A 21,817-nucleotide genomic window follows, 5' to 3' on the forward strand; every position below is an offset into this window, starting at 1 on the left:
TTAAATAATATTTCCCACCTTTTTTACACATCTATTCTCAATCTAATGCTATGCTTTCTGTAATGCCTTCCTTCTTTTACACTTGGCAATATCTCGTAAATATGATGTAGGCAGCCCTGTATTGGTCATAGAATTAAGATAAGTTAATTTTGAAGTTCAGTTTTAAGGTAAAAGAATAAAGATATGATTAAGTTTTGGGCTAATTGTTGATTTCACCCCCCCCCCTTGTTTGTCTTCCCCCAATTCCACATCCCCCTCAAGAAAATGAGTAAATCATGTCACCCTCCAATACAGGAAAAATATCGAAAATCTCCATTGTTTTTAACTATTGTGAGACTTTATGCTAGTACAATGCATGTCCATATGACCTGGCCCCCCAACCCTCCCTTGTCCAAAATTATTTGACTTCAGTGGCATAACCCATGCCTCCACTAGCCACAGGCATATACTCTCGGCAGTCCATTTCAAATATGGTAGCAAACTCATCTTTATGCTGAATGGAGTGATGCCAAAATGGATTATATTCTCTCAAGTTTAAATTTCCAGTAGTGATGAAAGTATCATTTGTAAACCTGAACTATTTGTAGCTTAGATCATACACCTGGCAATGTGATAGTGTAGCTTGTGCAGGTACCACAAAATACATTTCATCATTTTCATATCTGAAAAAGGTTCACTAATGAATTTTAGTTACTCATAAGTCATGCATTTCTGGAATTCAAAATATTTAAAATATTATGATGATGAAAGTTTAAAAAAACTGAAGCAAGGCATTCTGTTTATGTTTAATGCATTAAAAACCTTTCTAACGCTGTTTGTTAAAAAAGCTTCTTCTATCTATTTTTTTAATTAAACCCTGCAACAATGCTTTAATTTTTGAGCTGATAAAAAAGTGCATTCATCTTTACGGCCAAAGCAATATCACACTGTCATGGTTATTCCTGAGAGAGTAGTTTTTTATCGCGTGTGGGATGATGGGCTTTCTCTCTTGGCATCACATATTTCCTGAAAATGATGTTTTTAGCACATTCACTGATAATGCAAATCATATACATTTTCACACCAAAACCCTGGTACATCAGAGTATAATTTAAATATTAAGAGACAGTATAAAAGATTAGTTTTCCCTTGGATAAAAAATAATAAGAATCAGATATTGAAAATCCAAACACCCCTTGTTTATTAGAAGAAAAAATATTGTATGCATTCCCTGGATACAGAGATCTGTGAATTGTAATTTTTAAATCCAATACACATTAAATCTAATAATAAATACATCAGAAATAAATCAAGAATGTGCTGGTAATAGTATGCAATCTAATTTTATGTGAAATCAGGCCATATTATATTAAGGCTCTTGGGTGCATACTGCAATACTTGCTCACACTCCTAGGAAATTCCAACAAAATAAAGCTTTACAAACTTTTAATTGTGAATAGATGAAGCATTCATATAAGAACAGAGGACAATGCATATTTCTTCCTTTTTTCATCCACTGTATCGTGCCAATGCTTACACTAAATACTGAATTCAAAACCCCCCTCATTTCCTTTCTTGTCTTTTCTTCCTGAGTTTTAGCCTTCATAATTGAATTCTAATATTTTAAATGGTGAATGTACACACATATGATTCTCACACCCCATGTGATGATTAATTTTCAATTTTCTCTCCCATTTGATTGATTCCTTATAAATAATAGACACTCATATTACCTGAATAGTTACTTAGCAGTAACTTAAGTGACTGGATATAATTAAGCAAAAAATCTATTGTTACCTATTTAGAAAATAAAAACTTTAAAATCTAGCGATGAGCATGATTTTTATTTTTAATAGTACTCATCTAGTTTATAAAATTGTCTGAAGTTCCACATCTCAATATTTTTTCAAATTTAACTTCCTTTTTTTTAATATTTTAAAGTAGTACATGAATTATCTTTCTTGGTTATACTATGTCTCCATTTCCATTCTTAAATTTTAATATTGACTCTTTGAAAATTTCAGCTGATTTGCGTCAAGCAAGTGGAGAAGCTGGAAATCACAATCCATGACTACAGTGTTAAGATTGAGGACTTGAACCGCACAATTGTTGACATCACCTCACACAAGACCCGTCTGTCCCAGGTAAGAAGATGTATGGCATTTGTTGACTTTTTGGCGGTGCAACACAATTACTGTCATTATAACAAATGTACACTCTAGATAATTTTGTTTTGAAAAAGGCATAAAATTTTCTTGGTTCTACCATACACATGCTAATTGTTTAGTTTCTTTCTTTTCAAACCAAGCCTATTATCAGTGTATTTACCCATCCATTGTGGGAAATACCCAATCACAAGTTGCAAACCAAAAAATACAATCACAAGGTTCATTGCCAAAACTAATACCAAATTAAATAATTTTGGTAGAAATTCAAGCAAACATGAAGTGCATGCATCAAATGTATGCATGTAATTTACTGACTAAAAGGAAGTCATAGCATAAATACTAATCGTGTGATGGAAATGGGGAAAACAGTCAAATAATTGTCTTTATGTAAATATCCAGCTGAAATAGTAACTTCAAGGATAAAATTATGAGAAATGAAAGAGCAAAAATGTATCAATTATTCCTGGGTTTTATCTGGCTCATGGTTTCTAAGCCAAATTGGCAATACTAATAACAATAGTTGAAAATGTTCTTTTTAAAAATTTAATTTAAATGATTTCAGTTATTTATTGTGAGTTAAATCTAATCAAGATGTTACATGAATAAAAGAGCATTAGTTTTCATTCTTATCTTTGTAAAAACCATATTAAGATGCATGGAAAATGTATCATGAACCTGATTCCTCAAATGTGTACCTATTCCATTTTAAAATTCAGATATAAATGTGGAAAGGATACCGATCAAAAGTGCAGTTGACATCATTCAAGCCACTTGTTTCATATCTCCACAGGAAAACATTGAGCTCACAAAGGAAGTGCAGGACCTGAAGGTGAACATTGAGAACGCCACATACCTGAAGAGTCAGTTGGCTGGACAACTGGAAGATGCCCGCCGTCGTCTTGAGGATGATGAGCGCGTAAGTGATGTTCATGTAGATGCTCAGTTGTGCAGATGAGGGAGTGCCGCTCTGTGAGCCAAAAGAAAGGGAGACAGGGCACTCCAATGGATTATTAAGCATTCGATCTCTGACGGGAGGGTCCTGGGTTCATCAAATCTGGTTGATGCCCCTGAACAATCAATTAAATGTGCATACCAAAACCTTGTGGGAAATTAAAGGTAGAGCAGGAAAAGGATCTGGCCCGATTTCTACCCTATTCATATCTGAACTTCTCATAACATATGCTAAAAATGAGGTTCAACTTTCAAAAGTAAAATTTATTAATGTTTATTATTCACAACACCATATTTATCTATGTTAATTATTGGACTCAGACATGAATTTAGCCCTTATTAAGCAAATAAATATTCATTTACTAGTACCTACTCTAATTCCATAGTAATAATCTTGTATTTGTCTCCAACCATGTCCCTGAAAATCAAACCAATCTGCCAATCTTAGCCAATTTTTTAAATAATCATATGGAAGAACCATTACTTACAAAACTACTGGGGAAGATTCACAGAAAACAAATTTTTAGTGTAGATTAATAATTTTTTAAATTTAAATTCAAGGTTTCAAGGAGATATGTCCCTAGTTTCTGTATCAGTACGAATTATGAGCAAAAGTAGACAGCATCCTCCTTTTCCTGTCAAGTATTTCTCCAAATCTGACTTTTATTGTCAACCTGGGCATATTTACAATATTCAAATTTTAGACATAATTTTCATGATTCATTCTCTGGAGAAACTAAACCTAGATAGAACTACAGGTGACTCAAATATGATCAAATGAGAGGGTTCACTTAGTGAAAACAAAATTATTGCTATTGACTGAGTACATACACATGCTAGTAATATTAGGAATGGTTTAATTCAACATCATTAGCTTTGTCCTAAATACTGCTAGCATTCATTCCAAATACTAGGGGCAATATTAAATGAGAAAGCACCACTCAGGTCATTCCATTTCACAATAGTATGTGCTTTGATACAGAAAATGTGTTCATGTAAATCATAAGGGCTTTGGCATAGACAGAGTGTCTGAATAGTAGCTGCTAGAGGTTATTAAGGACTTTTTTACCACAGAGAAAGTCTTAATACTTGAATGGCATCAACTTTTCTGACCTTAGAGCTTAATAGCTACACAATGGGCCACACTCATTATGAGGTCTCTTTGAAATCAAAATACATACCTGAAATAGATGAATTATTCAGCATCAACCTGATTGATGCTAGGGTTCTCCAATGATATTGCCTCAGTTTTAATTTGAACCATGATTTTGCTAATGCTTCTGAGATACCTTGTGACCAGCAATGGAAATCCCTTTTGACACAGGTTTTAACAATTGGTGTCCTACCCACCAACACAAAGCTCCGGTTTCCATAAAGCATAGGGAAATGATAAAAATATTCATTGTATACAGTCGCATGACATTAACATTTAGTGTAGCTCTACATATTAACGTATAAGTGATAATGCCACTAAGGCATATATTATTGAGGACCTATGTACATATATTTTGAACAATTTTTTTTAATATCATCAATATAAATGCTATCTTAAATCTTCCAAAAAAACATTGAGACTTATGAGTTAAAATTTAGAGCCTTAGTGATACTATAAAATGCTGCAATATAAAATACAGATAATATAAGATGCAGCAAAAGTACTAAACTCTTTCCTTGGACACTAATTGACACAATCAAAGAAAAAAAATTGAAACCTCGTAGAAAAAACACTAGAACCTTATGGTTTCTTGACAATGTACCAAATTGTATGGCAAAATAGCAAAGCGAGACTTGTCTAACCCCACCCATTCTCTGCATGCAGAGGCGTGCCACGTTGGAGGCCACTTTGCACCAGGTTGAGGTGGAACTCGAGTCCGTTCGGGTGCAACTGGAGGAGGAATCAGAGGCACGCCTGGACCTGGAACGCCAGTTGGTGCGAGCCAATGGTGAGGTCCAGACCTACAAATCCAAGTATGAGACAGAGGCTGCCGCTCGCGCTGAAGAGGTTGAGGAGCTCAGGTAAGAAGAGAGAGGCTGGCCTGAGCTTCGTTTACGACATGCATTGTTTGTCCACACTAAAAAGAAAGACTCGTGCTTTTCCACAGATTTTATTATATGGTACAACGCATTTCACCGACTTGCGGCATCATCAGGTACAAATTTGCAAAACAGACGGAGCAAGCATATATACCTTCAGGACAGAGTGGGGGCGGGGAGGGTTGGAAGGATTGGAGAGGGGTGGGGGCTCGCAGGTGCGTTGATGGATTGTTTTGACCATTTCCAGGCTAATTTCTCGGAGAGGAGTGGGGAGGGGTATGGGAATAATTGCTCATTACAAAGTGTCGTGTTGGGGTTCACCAAGTGCCTTCTAATCTCTAATTGCTCGAGAGCGTCCATTTTTAATCCTTTTGGGAGTGTGTGTAATATCTCTGGGACAAAGTCACTGCTGTGGTCGAATTCTAGTAAATGCTTGGCGAAGAGAGAGTTGTTATTCTGATTTTTGTGACACCTAGCGTGTTCCTTGACTTGTAACTTGATATTCCTGCCGGTCTGACCGACATAAACGCTGTTGCAATCCTCGCATTTCAGTTTATAAATGCCTGATTTGAGAAGGCTATCCTGGGTGTCTTTTCCATTGGCTAGACATTTGGAGAGGGTTATCGGTGAGTAGAAGGCTGCTTTGAGTGAGGTGGGTAGGCAGTTGTAAATCCCATATGAAAGATCTCCCAGAAATGGGATCGAGCACCACTTAAAATCTTTAGATACTGCGGGCTGTGATACGAAAATGCTTTTTATGGAAAATGCTTTTTCTGTGGAAAAGTACGAGTCTTTCTTTTTAATATGGATATTAAATACTTCCACAAAGTGAAGCCTGAAACAATAGAATATATATGGATTGTTTGGTTCAGAAAGGAATGGAAAATCGATTATGAAATTGATCTTTCATTCCTTGCTAATATTTTCCCTTCTTTGCTCTGATTTAGAGAAGCACTATTATATGAATTTGTAAAGCAATAGATGTTCACATTTTAATTTTCCCATGGTATTTATTTAGTCTTGTTTACTAGATAGCACCATTTTTTAGCTCAGTGGAAAAGAATGAAATGGCATGAATATTCTTTGTGCCTCTACTGCAATGAGAAAAATCACACTTACTCCCATTCAACATTCTAAGTAAATTTTCTGAGTAACATATTACCATACAAATATTATATTTTCCCTGGTGTATCAAGTGGCTAATGCATTATTACCCAACTCCTTAGCTATTATGATTATTGTTGTGAACATGTTACTTAAGAAATAAGTTTCAGGAACAAAAATCTATTGGCTTTCATTAGTGAGTTAGGTTTGAAATTCTCTGTAGTTCATTTGCTCCAAGGATGGTAACTCAGTTTGAACCTTAATTGGAATACTTCATATATATAAGAAATTGTAACCGAAGAAGACAATCATTTTTCCATATTGTTTATAGTATTACCTAAGTTCAATTACATTCTTAAAATTTTTATTATCAGAATATATCATTTCATTTGCCTTCAGAAATTATTGTGAAAATGTTATTGTAATGCGAAATATTTGTGATTCTTTAATGATCACCTTCACATGAGGCATGGCTCTGGGCACAGTGGTCAGTAAAAAGCTATGAGTGAATTATTGAAAACATAAGTGTATCAGAATCCCAAAATTTATGATGATCCATTTTTTAAATTATTTAGCAGCATTGAATTGAAGATGATTATAGGTAGGAGTTCCTACTGCAATGTCAGGTTTTTAATTGCTGTTCATTTTTCAGGCGTAAGTTCCAGGCCCGTCTGAGTGAACAAGAGGAACACATTGAAACTCTGATTGCCAAGGTCAATGCTCTTGAGAAGCATAAGTCTCGCCTTCAGAGTGAAGTGGAGATCCTCATCATTGACTTGGAGAAGGTAAAGAATCATATTTATGGCTATGAGTAAAAGGTTTAATGCAAAATAAGAGCACAGTCTCAAATGGAACATATTCAAAGCATAAAAAAATCTGGCCAGTAAAATAGCAACTGCTAAGCAAGTCCCACAGTACATGTAAAGCAGATATTCAAAATCAATTTTCTAATTGATAGCTAAACTATTTGATAACTAAAAAGCTAATAAAAGCAAACAAATTCTCTAATTTATAGCTGTAATAAATCCTCTCTACATTTATCATATTTTTCCTTTCAAACCCAGCATAGGAGATGCTTTGTCTTATCAAAATTAGACATGAGCCTGCCCACAGCCCACAGAGAGAGTGATTATCTGCATGAAAAAATGAATTATTCTAGAATATTGTGCATAATTTTGCTCATGAATTATAAACAAACTGATTTCCTCATAATCAACAGTAGCATTGAATGTGAAATATTTGCTCAGACCTGCCCATATTTGTTCTTCCGATTGAAATCAAACATTGAAGAAGTTATGCATCCTATGGGAAATTTTTAAAATCTAGCTCCTGAATTTGATATAAAGACAGGGTTTATGTTTGGTTTAAAAGTTGTTTATATGTCTTCTAAATTTACCCACCACCCTACGTCAATGTGTGTCCAATAGGCCAACAACACTGCCCGGGAACTCCAGAAGAGAGTTGAACACTTGGAGAAGGTGAACATTGAGCTCAAGTCACGCCTGGAAGAGACAGTTGCCTTGTACGAGCAGAGCCAGCGTGATGTGCGCAACAAGCAGACTGAAATCCAGCGTCTCACACATGAGTTGGACAAGACCCGTGAACAGAAGGATGCCCTTACTAGGGAGAACAAGAAACTTGCCGGTAAGAATGGTCCCTCACCCACTGTAGTCACAGTCATAATTTGTTTTTTAAATCCAATGACTGCTCAAAGGCAGCCCCATGCTCTTCCCAATCCCATGCTCTTTCTTCTATGCTTTGAAATTTTTCTTTTTTACTTCCCTCTTTGTTTGGCCTGCATATTTTTTCCTAGATTTTTAGGGAAACTTCCTTGGATTTCAATGAGTGTTATGCATCTGGTTCTTCTATCATTGCTAGTACTCCATATTGAATGGTTCTCTTCTATTATCCTGTAGACTTTGAGTATTTTATGATTTTACTCGAGCTTTGTCTTTATCTGCCAGCATCAGAATTTGAAGGCTGCCATTCATCTTTGGTTTGCTTCCCCAATAGTCCATGGCTCTATCAATAAATTATAAATTTACCTCAAATGTGCTCAAACTCATTTCTGATTTAAAACTACACCTTTTTTGAGCATATATAGTTGTGTTGCTTCTTCATCATAAATGCATTTTAACTTCAGATTTCTGTACTTTGAACTATTCTTCATTGCATGGAGAACTTGTTCAATTCTATTTTTTGCTGATTCCAAGGAATCTTTGTTAAAGATTTTACTTGTTCTAATTTCTCTCCTCTCAACATCTTCCTTCAATATTAGTTTCATCATGTTTCATTATATTTCTAAAATTGGTTGAAAAATTGATCACAAAGCATATGAGGTTCAATATTGTCATTTGCAAAGAATAATCTAATTTCAAAGGATGCTACTTTTTTAAGTCTCTCTCTTTTCATTGACAATTGGAAAGATATGTTTGCCAGTTAGTGGTTGTGAATCAGTTATGGTCTTGACCTTTAAAGATTCAAAAGACCAAATTAATAGTTTATTAGGTCTTTCTCATGTATTCAGCTACATATTGTATATGGGCCATCAAATCAGGAGAAAACACCATCTCAGGGTAACCTAAATGAAAGAATTAGATATATTAAATAAGATGCCAGGTAGGACTTGAAGACGATTACTAACGAACTAACAAGAGAGAAATGAAATATTATTACATGAAGTCCCATACATTCTCTTTTCACTTAATTGCATTCATTGGAATATAACGTTGTTTCAGATGACCTGCACGATGCTCGCAACCAGCTTACCGACATGAACCGCCGCCTCCATGAGCTTGAGATTGAGCTTCGCCGGTTGGAGAATGAACGTGAGGAACTCAGTGCTGCATACAAGGAAGCTGAGGCTGTAAGTCAATATTTCTGAGTGCACTGGAGAATTATGAAATACCTTGATATTACTAAATTGTATGAAACTGGTGAGAATGGAAATGCAAATTTTTCATTCAAACCATCTTTGAAGAGAAGGGCATGAAATCCCATGATTCGAGGGAAATTTCAAAGCTAGTTGAATGCAATGTAGTGCAATCAATAAATGTAAAAGGTGAACAAAAATAATTTGGGAGAAATTCATGGCAAGCAATTCCTGATTAATACAAAGAATCAAATTATAATTACCCAAGTTAGAGCCTGCTTCAAATATTGGTCTACTGTCCCTTCAAGTGTGCAAAGTCTTAAGATCACCTAACTATTTCCTTTGCTTGTTTCATAAGAGGGAGATAAGCAGTAACTGGACATTTAAAAATGTATTGTATCAAGAAGGATATTACCAGGGCCACTAGAAAAGAAGTTGCTAATAGCTTCAACTGAGAATAATATGCCATCAAATGACAACATGTCATCCATTCCTTAAGTATAATTCAACAATGGACCTTCTGGTGTATTAAATAATAAGCACAGTTGTTTCCAGATTGGTATTAATTCACCAGTTTAATGACTGAAAGTTATTTTAATGGCTTTCAAGGAGTTTATCTGCAAACATAACATGGAGTTTATTCACAAACCTTCAGTTGTTAATATTTGCATTCTTTTGAAATTGTATTGATCCTTATTAAAAATTCAGATTCTAAACAAATACAAATGATGGACTCTGTAGAACTGAATTGAATTATCCACTGCACAATTTATTACTAACAATTAATGTTACTCCAATTATTTAGTCAGAGAACAAATGAGAAAATCTACCCACACACCCAGGGTTGTTCAAATGAGTGCTGCTGACCATACTGTGTTAGGGTGTCACCATCATTTCTGGGTTAATGGAAAAGAAATATGTACACAGTTTAAGTGGCAAAGAAACCTTGAGCACCTTGAAGAAGCTAACAGGGAAAAATATGATTGAGATGGTAATGAAAAAGTGACAGATGCATTCCATTTTCTTTAGTTAGACATATCACTGAATCAACTGCAGACACTTGGGATCCATTAAAAAAAACAATAATGCCAGACAAAACGAAAGACATTACTTTGTAAAAGAAACTAAAAAAAGAAAGCAAATGTGAAATGGGAGACCTCTTAAACTTGAAGGAATGACTAATATGACTGTGCTTATGTAATTGAAGAATGTCATCCAATTCCTGCATTAGATAAACAGTTTACAATGGTGAATGATTCGTTGAGATTGGTGGGAAAACAGAATATTTTAACTATTTATTTTATCCTTGCATAATTCATGGTTGTATGAAAAAATAAAGAGAAACACTGGTAAAAGCTGCTACCTGGTACCTCCTTGATTGTGCTATCTTTTATTTAAATGTATGTATTGGTTGTAGTTGCACTTCCAGCATCAACCTTCTCATCCTTCCATTCATTTTGAAATGATCTAAGAGGAAAGCTTCATGTTTATCTTAAAGTTTCCGTGACCCACTTATCACTCCATTATTTCCCCCTTTTCTCCCGGTTGCGTGTTTTGAGTGTGTAATGATGCTCAGGGTAATAATGTATGTAAGATTCAGAATATTGCATTATCATTCACTTCAAAAATAAGATACTCTGAAGGCTTTAGTCATAATTATTGATCACCTTCTGTGACAACTCAGCCTTATTTGCAATAAAAATTGAGTGATATTTTTCACTTCATTAGGTTTATGTACACAGAGGAAGAAGCACTAGGATGCATGAGGTAGTCATGATTTCAATATCCATTGTATTGTGACTGACCTGTATTATTTTTGCATTGTGAAACAGGGACGCAAGGTTGAGGAACAGCGTTGCCAGAGGATTTCTGCTGAATTCAGCCACTTCCGTCATGAGATGGAGAAGAGGCTGACTGAGAAGGATGAAGAAATTGAAGCCATTCGGTGAGTGTCATTGTTCAATGAGAATGCACAAAATGAATGCCTATTCAACGGAATTGATTATTACCACATGATATACTTAATTAGCCAGAGTAATTAAACAGACATGTTAAGTGTGGCAATTACTTTCAGCATTGAGAAAAAATTTCACGTAAAATAGCACCGAAGATTTGATATATTTTTTGGTTAACTTCTATGACTTTCTTAACCAAGCCCATACAACTGTAGTCAACATAGAATTGTTAGTTTTTATTTAAAACCTGTGGATTACTGTCATATATTTACATTAATCTGCAGATAAAAACTTTCCACCGCTGATCTATTCAAACCCATGGAGTATGAAGTCCTCATGCAAACTTCAGCAATGTAGAGCATATGCAAAATTAATGAAAATTCTTCTAATGGGTGGATTTCATCAAGTATTTTCATTCTGCTTTAGTTCATGTAATTTTTAAATAAAAAAGTGGTAATTATGCTAGATGTTCTCAAGAACCAATGATTTTCCAAAGAATAAATGATAAGCACATATATGATTTTCTGGCCCTTTGATAAACGGCCAAAAAATGAGCAACACAGATATCCTCAAGGTTAGAACATAGAGAGTTTTATTTCAGTTAGTGATTTAAAATTTAAAGTGACAATGATAACATGGAATAGTTGCAATAATTTTATTCTAAAATATAAAGCGATGTCAGTAGGGGTAAAAAAAAAATTTGTAATAACATGACATCACTCATCAGCGACTCAGCCAGCTGAGCCTTGAGAATGTCATTTGCCTCAGGTATCTTTGCTGCTTACATCATTCAGCCTAAATGACTCCATTAGTAGGGCAGGTGCATTGTTCACTGTTGCCATAATTGCATAATCACTTTATGCAATTTTCATTTGCGAATGTCTGTTTTTAAGGCATTTCTCTGGCAATTAAAATTGTGTATAAGGTGCACTTTATTTTTGTAGCAATCCATGACCAAAAACTGTCCACTAAATTCCTTAAAGCCAAAGACTCTTGGCCTCTTTCAAGTGGATACCATCCAGACGGAGCTCAAGAATGTCTAAAAATAGATATAGAGTTGGTAGCCTATCCTCTTGATATATATACCTACCCCTGAGTAGTGAAGTCATTATCAAAGAGGTTTGAACAGTCAAGCATTCATCAGCAATAGGCTCTCTTAAGATCAAATTGGACTTCATCACAAAGTGATCACGTCTCCAAATATTGTGACCTGGATTCTGGATAACTACAGCAGTGACCCATAGAGAACTTAATCCCACTTTCCAAAAAGTTACTCAGGATCTCATATTTGTGAAATATGGCTGTTTCCCAGTACTTAAAACCAGCACCTCAGTGGCAGAAACCCCAGTCCCTGCTTTATGAGGACAATTACCGTTTTGCCTTTGATCATTACAAACCAGTGTTGGAGATGTTGGATAAGAAGGACCGTCTCAAGTCAAGCTCCAGTCAAGACCTGAGAGAAGTTGGTTTGAGGAAGGAAGATGGAACCCTCCGCAAATCAGATGTGAAACTTACAAGGTCTTCAAAAGCCATCTCACAGCAACTGCTCACAGAATCAGTGGTGAGGCAGCGTCTCGTGGCAAAGGTGACCATGCGCAAGAAAATGGAAAGGAAGGTTATCCATGGAGGTGCAACGGATGATGAAGGGGGCTCCGACTGGGAAACAGAGGGTGAATACACTCCCAAGCTCTCTGGGTTAGAGCGAGTCAAGACGCTCGAGTTTGCATCTCGTAATGCATTGCGTGGTGTGGAAACAAGAGCAAGGGCAGAGTTGTTGAAAAATGAATCCCAAACAACAGGCGTGGATGCGAATACACTGCTTAGGCAAGGGAAAGAATTGGTTCAAGCCATGACTACCCATGATGAAAGGAAACATGCAGTTCAAATGGATGAGCGTAGACGAAGGCTTGGTGATGAGGAACAATGTTATCGGCCCCTTGATGACTTAAAAGTTCAAGTGAAGAATTTTGTGAATAAAGCCTCTAATTACTATGTTCATAAAAAGTAAGTAGAATCATAATATTTTTCATGAATGATGCAAATTTTTTATCACAATTTTAAAAAAATGAACAATAAAAAAACATTAATGCATGATTTGGATGCATAGGTAAGTGTTACTGGTAATTTCTAGGCTGCCCCTTTTTACTGAATCAGCCATTAAATATATCAACAAATATTGCATGATGTTCTTCAATTCTTGTATTTTCTTATCAATATCTTGAATTTAGGTGGTTCTATTGGTGTTTGAGTAGTGTTTCTGATTTCATCATTTCACTGACAGAAAAATTTTATTCTATATGTCATTATATTAATTCAGATATCACTTAGAAAATGTCATTAATCTTCGATTTAATTTATACATGTTTTATTTTAAATTTAACTAATAAATGATGTTTTGAAAAAATTTCATTTCACATAACCAAAAATCAGTTACCCTAAATTTTTAATAAATCCAAAATATTTTTATCGGATAATTTCTATTTTTTCAAACGAGTGTCATTTTAATTAAAATTTGCCACTCTTTGAATAAATTTGTGATCACAACAATAAGACATTTGATTCTCATCCCAGTAAGCAGACCAGCATTGAAATTGAGCAGCTGAATGCACGCGTGGTTGAGGCTGAGACTAAGCTCAAGACTGAGGTCACACGAATCAAGAAGAAGCTCCAGATCCAGATTACCGAATTGGAGATGTCTCTGGATGTTGCCAACAAGAACAACATTGAACTTCAGAAGACCATCAAGAAGCAATCACTCCAGCTTACAGTAAGAAATCATTATAAGTTAAGAGTAATTCTTTCCATGCAGAGAGTTGGGTTTCTAATTATACCGTGGAATGTCAACTTCCAAATTTTTGGTTTTTGTGGCTTCAGTAGCATACAGTTGTGTTCACATTCACTTATTTCTTGCCATGTAGTGTCATTATTGCTGCTGTTGACAGACAGTTCTGCTTTACAGTATTAATCAATCCCTTAGGATCAATCATATGGTGAAAATATCAGAAAGCGAACTCAAGGAAGTTTTATATACAGCTTATGCTAAATATGCATATTTAGGTATTAGCAGTTTAATGTGATTACATGAATTCATCTCACTTTCTCATTGCTGATTATAGTCGGTCTCATATTGCCTGTATCCCATGCCACTATCAAACATCCCGCCCAGCAAAAAGTCACATCAAACTTCTCACAATGATTGTTATTGTAAATATGTTGACTAGCAATAGCTGATACCTTCTGATGAATTACATTGAATCAAAACAGCATTAATTTTTAAATGCAGGCAAATGAATGTCGGTTATCAATGTGGAAGTTTAGTAACCTGAAAGTCTGAACGATTTCCATCCTAGAGGCTAATGCTGAAAACTCATCTAATTATAATGAGAAACAGGCCTGAACAAATGCATATACATTTCTTAATGAATTCTAGTTAGTTTTAACAAGTTATAACCATGCCAAAACCATAGCAGATGTTACCTAGCTCCAATACAGTAGGCACTCATAAAATTGGAACTGGGTAATTGAGTCCAAAAACACTAAAAATATCAAATTAATGTGAATCAGGAGACAGATAAAAACCAGAGAAGAGAGAGAGAGAGGATTGATTACACTAAAGCAAAGAACAGAATAAGGTTTATGTTGTGAATTCAATTTGATATGTGACGTGGTTCCATGCCACATGTCCTTTTTTTGACAGCCTTTATCTTCCCTCTCCTCTACTGGCAGCCCTGTCCAAGTCAAAGCTTCAAGAATAACTGACTTTTGACAGCCAAACCATAATTAATAATTGATTATTCCTTTAATTTTCCATTTCAAAACATTCTCTAAATGAAGTGTATTTATGCTTGGCATTGCCTTCAGTTACAAACTGTGTGCCTGGAAATGATTCTAAGCACTGTAATATTTTGGTTATTAACATAATATTTTCTACTTAAATGAAAAGAATTCACTACATTTTGCCAGACCAGATTTTTGTTAATCATAACATGGATGTCCATTTTCTAATTTGATTTGTGATAGTAGGTCATTATTTCTTTGAAACAATTTAGAGCACTATCTGCTAAATATAGCATAGCTTAGAATAAACAGGGAGGGGAGGGATAAAATTCCCATGAATTTGATTAAATGTGTTCCACAGATAGATGATTGATATGTTACTAGCACACAGTTTTCAGGGTTTGTTTTTGAAGTGAAATTTTCCCCAAAAAGTAATAATATAAATTAGCAATAGCATTCCCATACTCTTATTTTTAATTCTCTGAATTTACATTTTTGTATGAGCACTCATTTTTAGTTCTATGAATTTACATATCAGTATAATGATTGATTTATTAAATTAGTTTTTGGAATCTATATCCCTAAATGGAGTCATCTTAGAGTATATGATGCAGGTTAAAACTTTCCAACCACTAGCATATTCTCTGTTACTTGATATGTTCCAGTAATAATGGCTTATTGTTTAAACAGGAACTCCAGGCTCACTATGATGAAGTCCACAGGCAATTGCAGGTCACTGTTGACCAATATGGAATCGCCCAGCGTCGCATCCAGTCACTCACTGCTGAGATGGAAGAAGTCCGAGGCAACTTTGAAGCTGTAAGCACTATTTTCATGCTTCCATTAATGCTTAAAAGTTGAGTGGCCCCTAAAGTTCATCATTGTAAACCAACTGGCAAAAATGCTAAAAAGCTGTAAATATTGGAATAATCGCTAATCTTTTGACTACCAGGAAGTATTAAATATATATCTTCTTTAAAAAGCATCAAATAAGTGGGAAATACACTGCATATTCCTTGACTTTATTTAGCTATCAAGCCTTTCTCTGCAGGTTTGTCAGTGTTTTTCTGCGCAGCATGTGACCCTTACAAAGAATCTGGTCAATGACAAGTGGAAGAAGCACTGAAACTTGATGAAAATTAATGGCAGCAAACCATCCTTGCACTAATTTTGATGTGAGAAAGGCTGTTGTATGGCATGATTTCTGCATCTCACTATGTCATATATACAAATTTCAACACCTAAAATCATTGGGAAACTTTAATCGGCTGCATTCACACATTGGGGAATGGAGTCAAAAAATATAGCTTTGCTAGCCAATGTTGCAACAGAAGCTTATAAGCTTATGGAAGTCAATTATTAATGCCACTCAATTCGATAGGATATTTTAGATAAAAATATTTCAACTGAAAAAAGAAAGACAATTGAAATTGAAAAATAACTAACTTGGCTTTTCCACACACAAAATTTTATTTACGACCTAGGTTTCGTTATGGTATAACATCTTCAGGTTCCGTTACTATACCATAACAAAACGTAGGTTATAAATAAAATTTTCTATGTGGAAAAGCCACGTTGGTTATTTTTCAATGTCACTATGAAGAGTTTCCATCAGAAACTGTTTTATTTTAAAGAAAGACAAATTTATTTATCATAAGGTACACATCCTTACTGAACTTCAATTGAACTAATAAATATGATAAAGGGCATGGAAGTATTAAAGTTATAGAGATATATTTTATGGAATCATAATTTATTTATTTGGTGAAAAATTTATTTGTTGAACTGCAAGCAGTCATTTAGAAATTTTGAAAGATTTCCACCTAGTCAGAGAATAAACTGGAAGCAGACAATATGAAAATACCAAGCAGTGATCTTACTCATTCTATCTTGTTTCAGGCTCTGCGAGGCAAGCGTTCCGCTGAGCTGCTGTACGAGGAGTCCCAGAGCCGTGTGAACGAACTCACCACAATCAACGTCAACCTGTCTGCCATCAAGACCAAGATTGAGCAGGAGCTGAGCACCCTGGCCTCTGACTATGATGAAGTCACCAAAGAATTGAGGGTAGGCGAGCAAGCAAATGAGCCAGCGGTGGTGAAGAAGGTGTGAACTGGTGATAATTATTCGTGAAGTTTGCTCATGCATAATTAATCCTTGCAGGTGGCTGATGAGCGTTACCAGCGAGTGCAGGTTGAGCTTAAGCACACTGTGGAGATACTGCATGAGGAACAGGAGCGTGTGGTGAAGATTGAGTCCATCAAGAAATCTCTGGAGATTGAGGTCAAGAATCTGTCAGTCCGCCTTGAGGAGGTTGAGGCAAATGCCATTGTTGGAGGACGTCGTGTGATCAGCAAACTGGAGGCTAGAGTATGTTGAGCATTTTTTTCTCAAATCATTGTTGATATTTTCTTTGATGAACCTTGCTCCAAAACCTTTCGAAACTTTTTACTAGTTAATGGAACATAAATGAATAAAATTAAAAAAAAACCATATCCCTTCCCCTACTTAGTATTCAGCTACCTTCCACATAGAGTTACTTGAACACTGTGGCTGCAAGTGTAGTAAAGTCTTGCTATTTTGAAAATTAAGGCACCAAAATGATTAGGCTGAAAAAATATGGTTTCTAAATAAATGAACTTAAAAATATTACAATGATTCCATGTTTGAATAATAAATTTGTGATAGTTGTATCTGTCCATTGATTTGTTGAAAAAATTTATTTAGCAAATTGATGATTCTGTTTTCATGCCATATTTAGGAATTAAATGCTTATTTTCTGCCAAGAATATTTAAAGAAATGTAAGGCATGATTATTAGCAAAAGTTAAGGAAATGATAACATGGATATGAATCAGCAAATGGAGGACTTCAGAATTAACCTAACCTGCAAATTCAGCAAAATTAATACTTTGAAAGTACAGTTTGAAGTAGCATCTTTCAATTATTATTTCCCATTGATTGAAAAGTATACAACATCATCTTTTCTGTCTGTCCATCTTTTCTTGCTTATGTTAAAATGTCCTGAGTGCACTTTAGCTGCAGTCAGATTCTCTTATATTATCATTCAGAGAAGGAAACATTACACTAAATCAGCACCAAAATACTTGTCATATTTTCTGTGACCATTCTCCAAGATGTTAGAGTATCCATCTTTTATTAGTCCAAATCAATATTCTTCCTGCTTCCTTTAAAAATAAAATACTGTTTTTCAGTATCTATTTCCAATGAATTATTGCTGTAGCAAATTTTACAACTATTTCAATGGCTTAGTCAAAGAGCAAGATACAAAACTCATACCAGTCTAATTGAATGATTTTTTCACAGTGAAATTCTCACATGTATGAGAAAACTAGTGGGTGACCCCTAAAAAGCTACTGTTTAAGCATTCATTTAAAATAGTGAATGATAATGGCCTAGTGTAGATAAATCAGCTATTTCAACCAGCCATAAATTCCATTAATTAGTGCAAGTGCTTTGGAGTGAGGTATTCAGGGGCAACGATATATTTAAAAATGTGCTGTGTTCACTTACAAAACCATTTGCCATCATCTTATATGTCCCATTGCTCAATTTAGGTGAGGGATCTGGAATTGGAGCTTGATGAAGAGAAGCGTCGCCATGCAGAGACAATCAAGATCCTGCGCAAGAAGGAGCGCAGTGTCAAGGAAATGATGCTGCAATGTGAGGAAGACCATAAGAATGTTGCTCTGCTGCAAGAATCCCTTGACAAGGTCACACAGAAGGTCAACATCTACAAGAGGCAACTCCAGGAATGCGTGAGTATATTAATTAAATGTGTGTTATGGCTCAAAATGTATATCTATAATAGATAATTTTATTTAAAACCTCAATTTTATATCCTGATCAAATAATTATGATATTAATAATTAAGATTCAATTAACGATTTCTAACAGAATTTTTCACAACAGTGCCTATGGGACGGCTATCATGTGTCAAATGATAATTGAGAAAATGAGAAATTATGCTTCAGTATTTTTCATTTTTACCAGTGGTCCACTGAAAATGACTATTTAATCATCACCCTCCCCACTCAATTAGAATTTTTACCAAGTGCAGTGCCTGATTTCTGATAACTGGGGTAGATTAACTGGATTATAGATTATTTAAGTCAATATTTTTATCACAGTGACAAAAAATATGATGCCTCTTACATATATCCCAGACCTTTTATGGGAGTACTAATAAAGCAATTAGAATACTTTTCCTTTTTGAGTATATGATAATTTTATTACCACATTGTGAATGTGAACAAGATAAATGCATGAAAATATATTGATATCTTGGCATGCAAGAACACCATATATTTTACTTCCATTTCATAAGGAACACCTCTCAGGTACTCCTCCCAGTTGGTCCATCTGGATTGATGGCAATTTTATAGGTATTCCACAAGCTTTCTTCTTGAGGTAAGAAGTTTTTTGGAAACATTTTTGGCCTCTTGATATTTGTCTCATCATCAGTCCATTCTGTCTGGCTCATCATTACCCACCAGACTGATGAGGAGGCTAATATAAAGTGGCCAAAGGGTATCCATCCAAAGTAGTTTAGATCTGATGAAGCCAACTGGTAAACCTGTGAAACTGTCACTGCACCAGATAGACCATACAAAGAAAATCTAAGAGGCATTTCTTTCTCACCTGCACCATCATAGAAGCCTTCACCCCACCCTGTTTCATGATCTGTGAATAGATGTATTTTCAAGATCAAATCAAGAACTTTTATTCCCCAACCTTCTAGATATTTAAGCAACTACTATGTAACTGGATACACACTTTAACAGGGTAAAATGAAATCGTATATATCCCATTGAGCTAGATTAAATTTGATATCTTCACTGGTTCCAAATGAAGAAAATGGATGATTTCATCCCCTTCTTGAACTAGCTAACACCTTTGAATATAACTTGTGGCATTGTATACTTAAACATATGATTTAAACATCAAATGGCTAATTAATATTTTGGTTCAAGATGAGTTTATCTCCCCTCCCATGATAGGGTCTTTCATATTTTTTCTTTATTCAAATAAGAGGGTAAAATCATGATGAGTCTTCATGAGTCAATGAGTCATTATGTCAAAGGGGGTGATATGAATTCGAGACTTGGATGGAGGGCTCTGTAGCTCAACACATTTCCTAACCTATTTCAGGAGGGCATGTCCCAGCAGAGCGTGACTCGTGTGAGGCGCTTCCAGCGTGAGCTGGAGGCTGCTGAGGACAGGGCTGACACTGCTGAGAACAACCTTTCCCTCATCCGTGCCAAGCACCGCACTTTCGTCACCACCAGCACCGTGCCCGGTAGCCAAGTGTACTTGGTACAGGAGACAAGGCAGCAGACCACCACCACAGAGACTGGCTTCTAAGCAGCAACACCTATTGGCACTGACGGGAGGTGGGGAAGATTTGAAAGAGAGAGAGGAGGCTGTCGAGAGGAAAGGGAGGCAGAGGAGAGATGGGGTGGGGGCAGGGTTGGGACAGGGCTTCCGTGGGGACGGGGAGGACGAGTAGGGAGGGCGGGGCAGGGATATGCAAGTTCCAACAGGAAGATGGGATGGGAGAAAAAGAGAGGGACTGCACACAATTATTTTTGTTTGTTAATATAAATATGCAGAGGAGTGGTGTTAACTCCACCCTTTGAGAAAAAAATAAAAGAGGAAAAAGTGAAAAAAATGTGTAGAATAAGGTTTGGATGATTGTGTTTCAAGCATTACATTTTCTATGGACTTCTGTTAACAGAGAAAGAGAAAAAGCAAGCAAATGGTCAAATAGCTGGAAACCGAGTGTATACGAAATTCTCTCTGGAAAAATCTAAAATGGCTTCGGGTGATGACAAACCTAGAGGCTTGGATAGGTTAAGTGATCCTCATGAAGCTGGGCTGTGACTAAAAACAATAAATCATATCACATGCAAAGATGACTCGATATGCTTTCCACTGTAGCAAAATAATTTTATGTGCAACCATTAAGTGCAGGCTGCAGTTGCCCATATAAAATGTATTCAGGAACACAATGCATGCCTCATATGAAGCATCCAAGTGATCAGAGGGAAAAAATGAAACCAATTAAGTGCCAATAATAACACACCATTGACTCCATCAAGGGCATAGTTTAAGAGGAGGGAACAATCATATCAACAACTACAGTGAAATGCTGATGCAAAGTTTTGTTGTGCCTAAATGCTAACATCTTCATGGCTTCACTTGTATTGAGCTTAAAAGCAAAAATATATTAAATATTTAAACTTCGATTAAAAGTGTGTATATACATATATACTTACCAGACTTTGGTACATATTAATATATAAAACTACCAATAGAATTCTATTCATTGGTTTAATAATTGAAGAAAAACTGAAAATCAGTTTTAAATTTTGCAGGGGAGGGAGCAGGGTTCCTAATAATAATTTCCTTAGCCTTATTTGTTAGAGTTAAGGAGAAATCCACAGTAAAATTTAATTATTAGCTTATTGTGGCTGCTAAATTAAAAATGTCTTAATACATTAACATATGATCAGGATAAAACTTTTGTACCAACAAAGTAAATAAACTTATTTGGCAATATTTTGCGGACATTATTTGTAAGTTCAAGTATTGAGCAGGAAAGAAGCTGCTACAATTTTAGGTCAGTTTTAGTTTAAACAGCTTTTATCAAACAAAGTTCACAAATTAGTAATCTGATTTAGGACCTATAATTAAATAAATAAAGCAGGCACATACTTCAAAAGTATACAAGGCAGAGGAAAATTTTATTCAAGATTATATGAGTAACATTAATTGGTTTTGTCTCATAACATCATCTGGCTGAAAAATGTACAAACTTTAACTGGAGAGTAGATATTGTTTACAATACTATTTCATAAGAAAAAAGCTTCGGTGTCACACACTCCAACTGTAATGTTTTCCTTTGTGAGTCAATTCCTGTAAGATATGGGTGGAATATCCCAATGGTTCTATGCAGGA

The 21,817-nt window shown here is 35.4% G+C and overlaps 1 protein-coding gene across 1 annotated transcript in view; it reads left to right on the forward strand.

Moving 5' to 3' along the window:
* Positions 1-21,418, forward strand: part of Prm (Paramyosin) — a 71,536-nt gene extending 50,118 nt beyond the window's left edge. The window contains exons 6-18 of the mRNA XM_071590924.1: positions 2,004-2,123; positions 2,938-3,063; positions 4,918-5,114; positions 6,889-7,021; positions 7,664-7,880; positions 8,975-9,102; positions 10,941-11,053; positions 13,635-13,830; positions 15,531-15,659; positions 16,740-16,904; positions 17,001-17,207; positions 18,415-18,615; positions 20,009-21,418. Of these exons, the coding sequence (XP_071447025.1) occupies positions 2,004-2,123; positions 2,938-3,063; positions 4,918-5,114; positions 6,889-7,021; positions 7,664-7,880; positions 8,975-9,102; positions 10,941-11,053; positions 13,635-13,830; positions 15,531-15,659; positions 16,740-16,904; positions 17,001-17,207; positions 18,415-18,615; positions 20,009-20,221 (2,145 nt within the window). The 3' untranslated portion in view covers positions 20,222-21,418. The remainder of the gene's footprint in view (positions 1-2,003; positions 2,124-2,937; positions 3,064-4,917; positions 5,115-6,888; positions 7,022-7,663; positions 7,881-8,974; positions 9,103-10,940; positions 11,054-13,634; positions 13,831-15,530; positions 15,660-16,739; positions 16,905-17,000; positions 17,208-18,414; positions 18,616-20,008) is intronic.
* Positions 21,419-21,817: the final 399 nt, after the last annotated feature.

This window comes from Hetaerina americana, unplaced genomic scaffold, assembly GCF_022747635.1.
Source record: "Hetaerina americana unplaced genomic scaffold, ioHetAmer1.1.p SCAF_4, whole genome shotgun sequence".
NCBI classification, from domain to species: domain Eukaryota; kingdom Metazoa; phylum Arthropoda; class Insecta; order Odonata; family Calopterygidae; genus Hetaerina; species Hetaerina americana.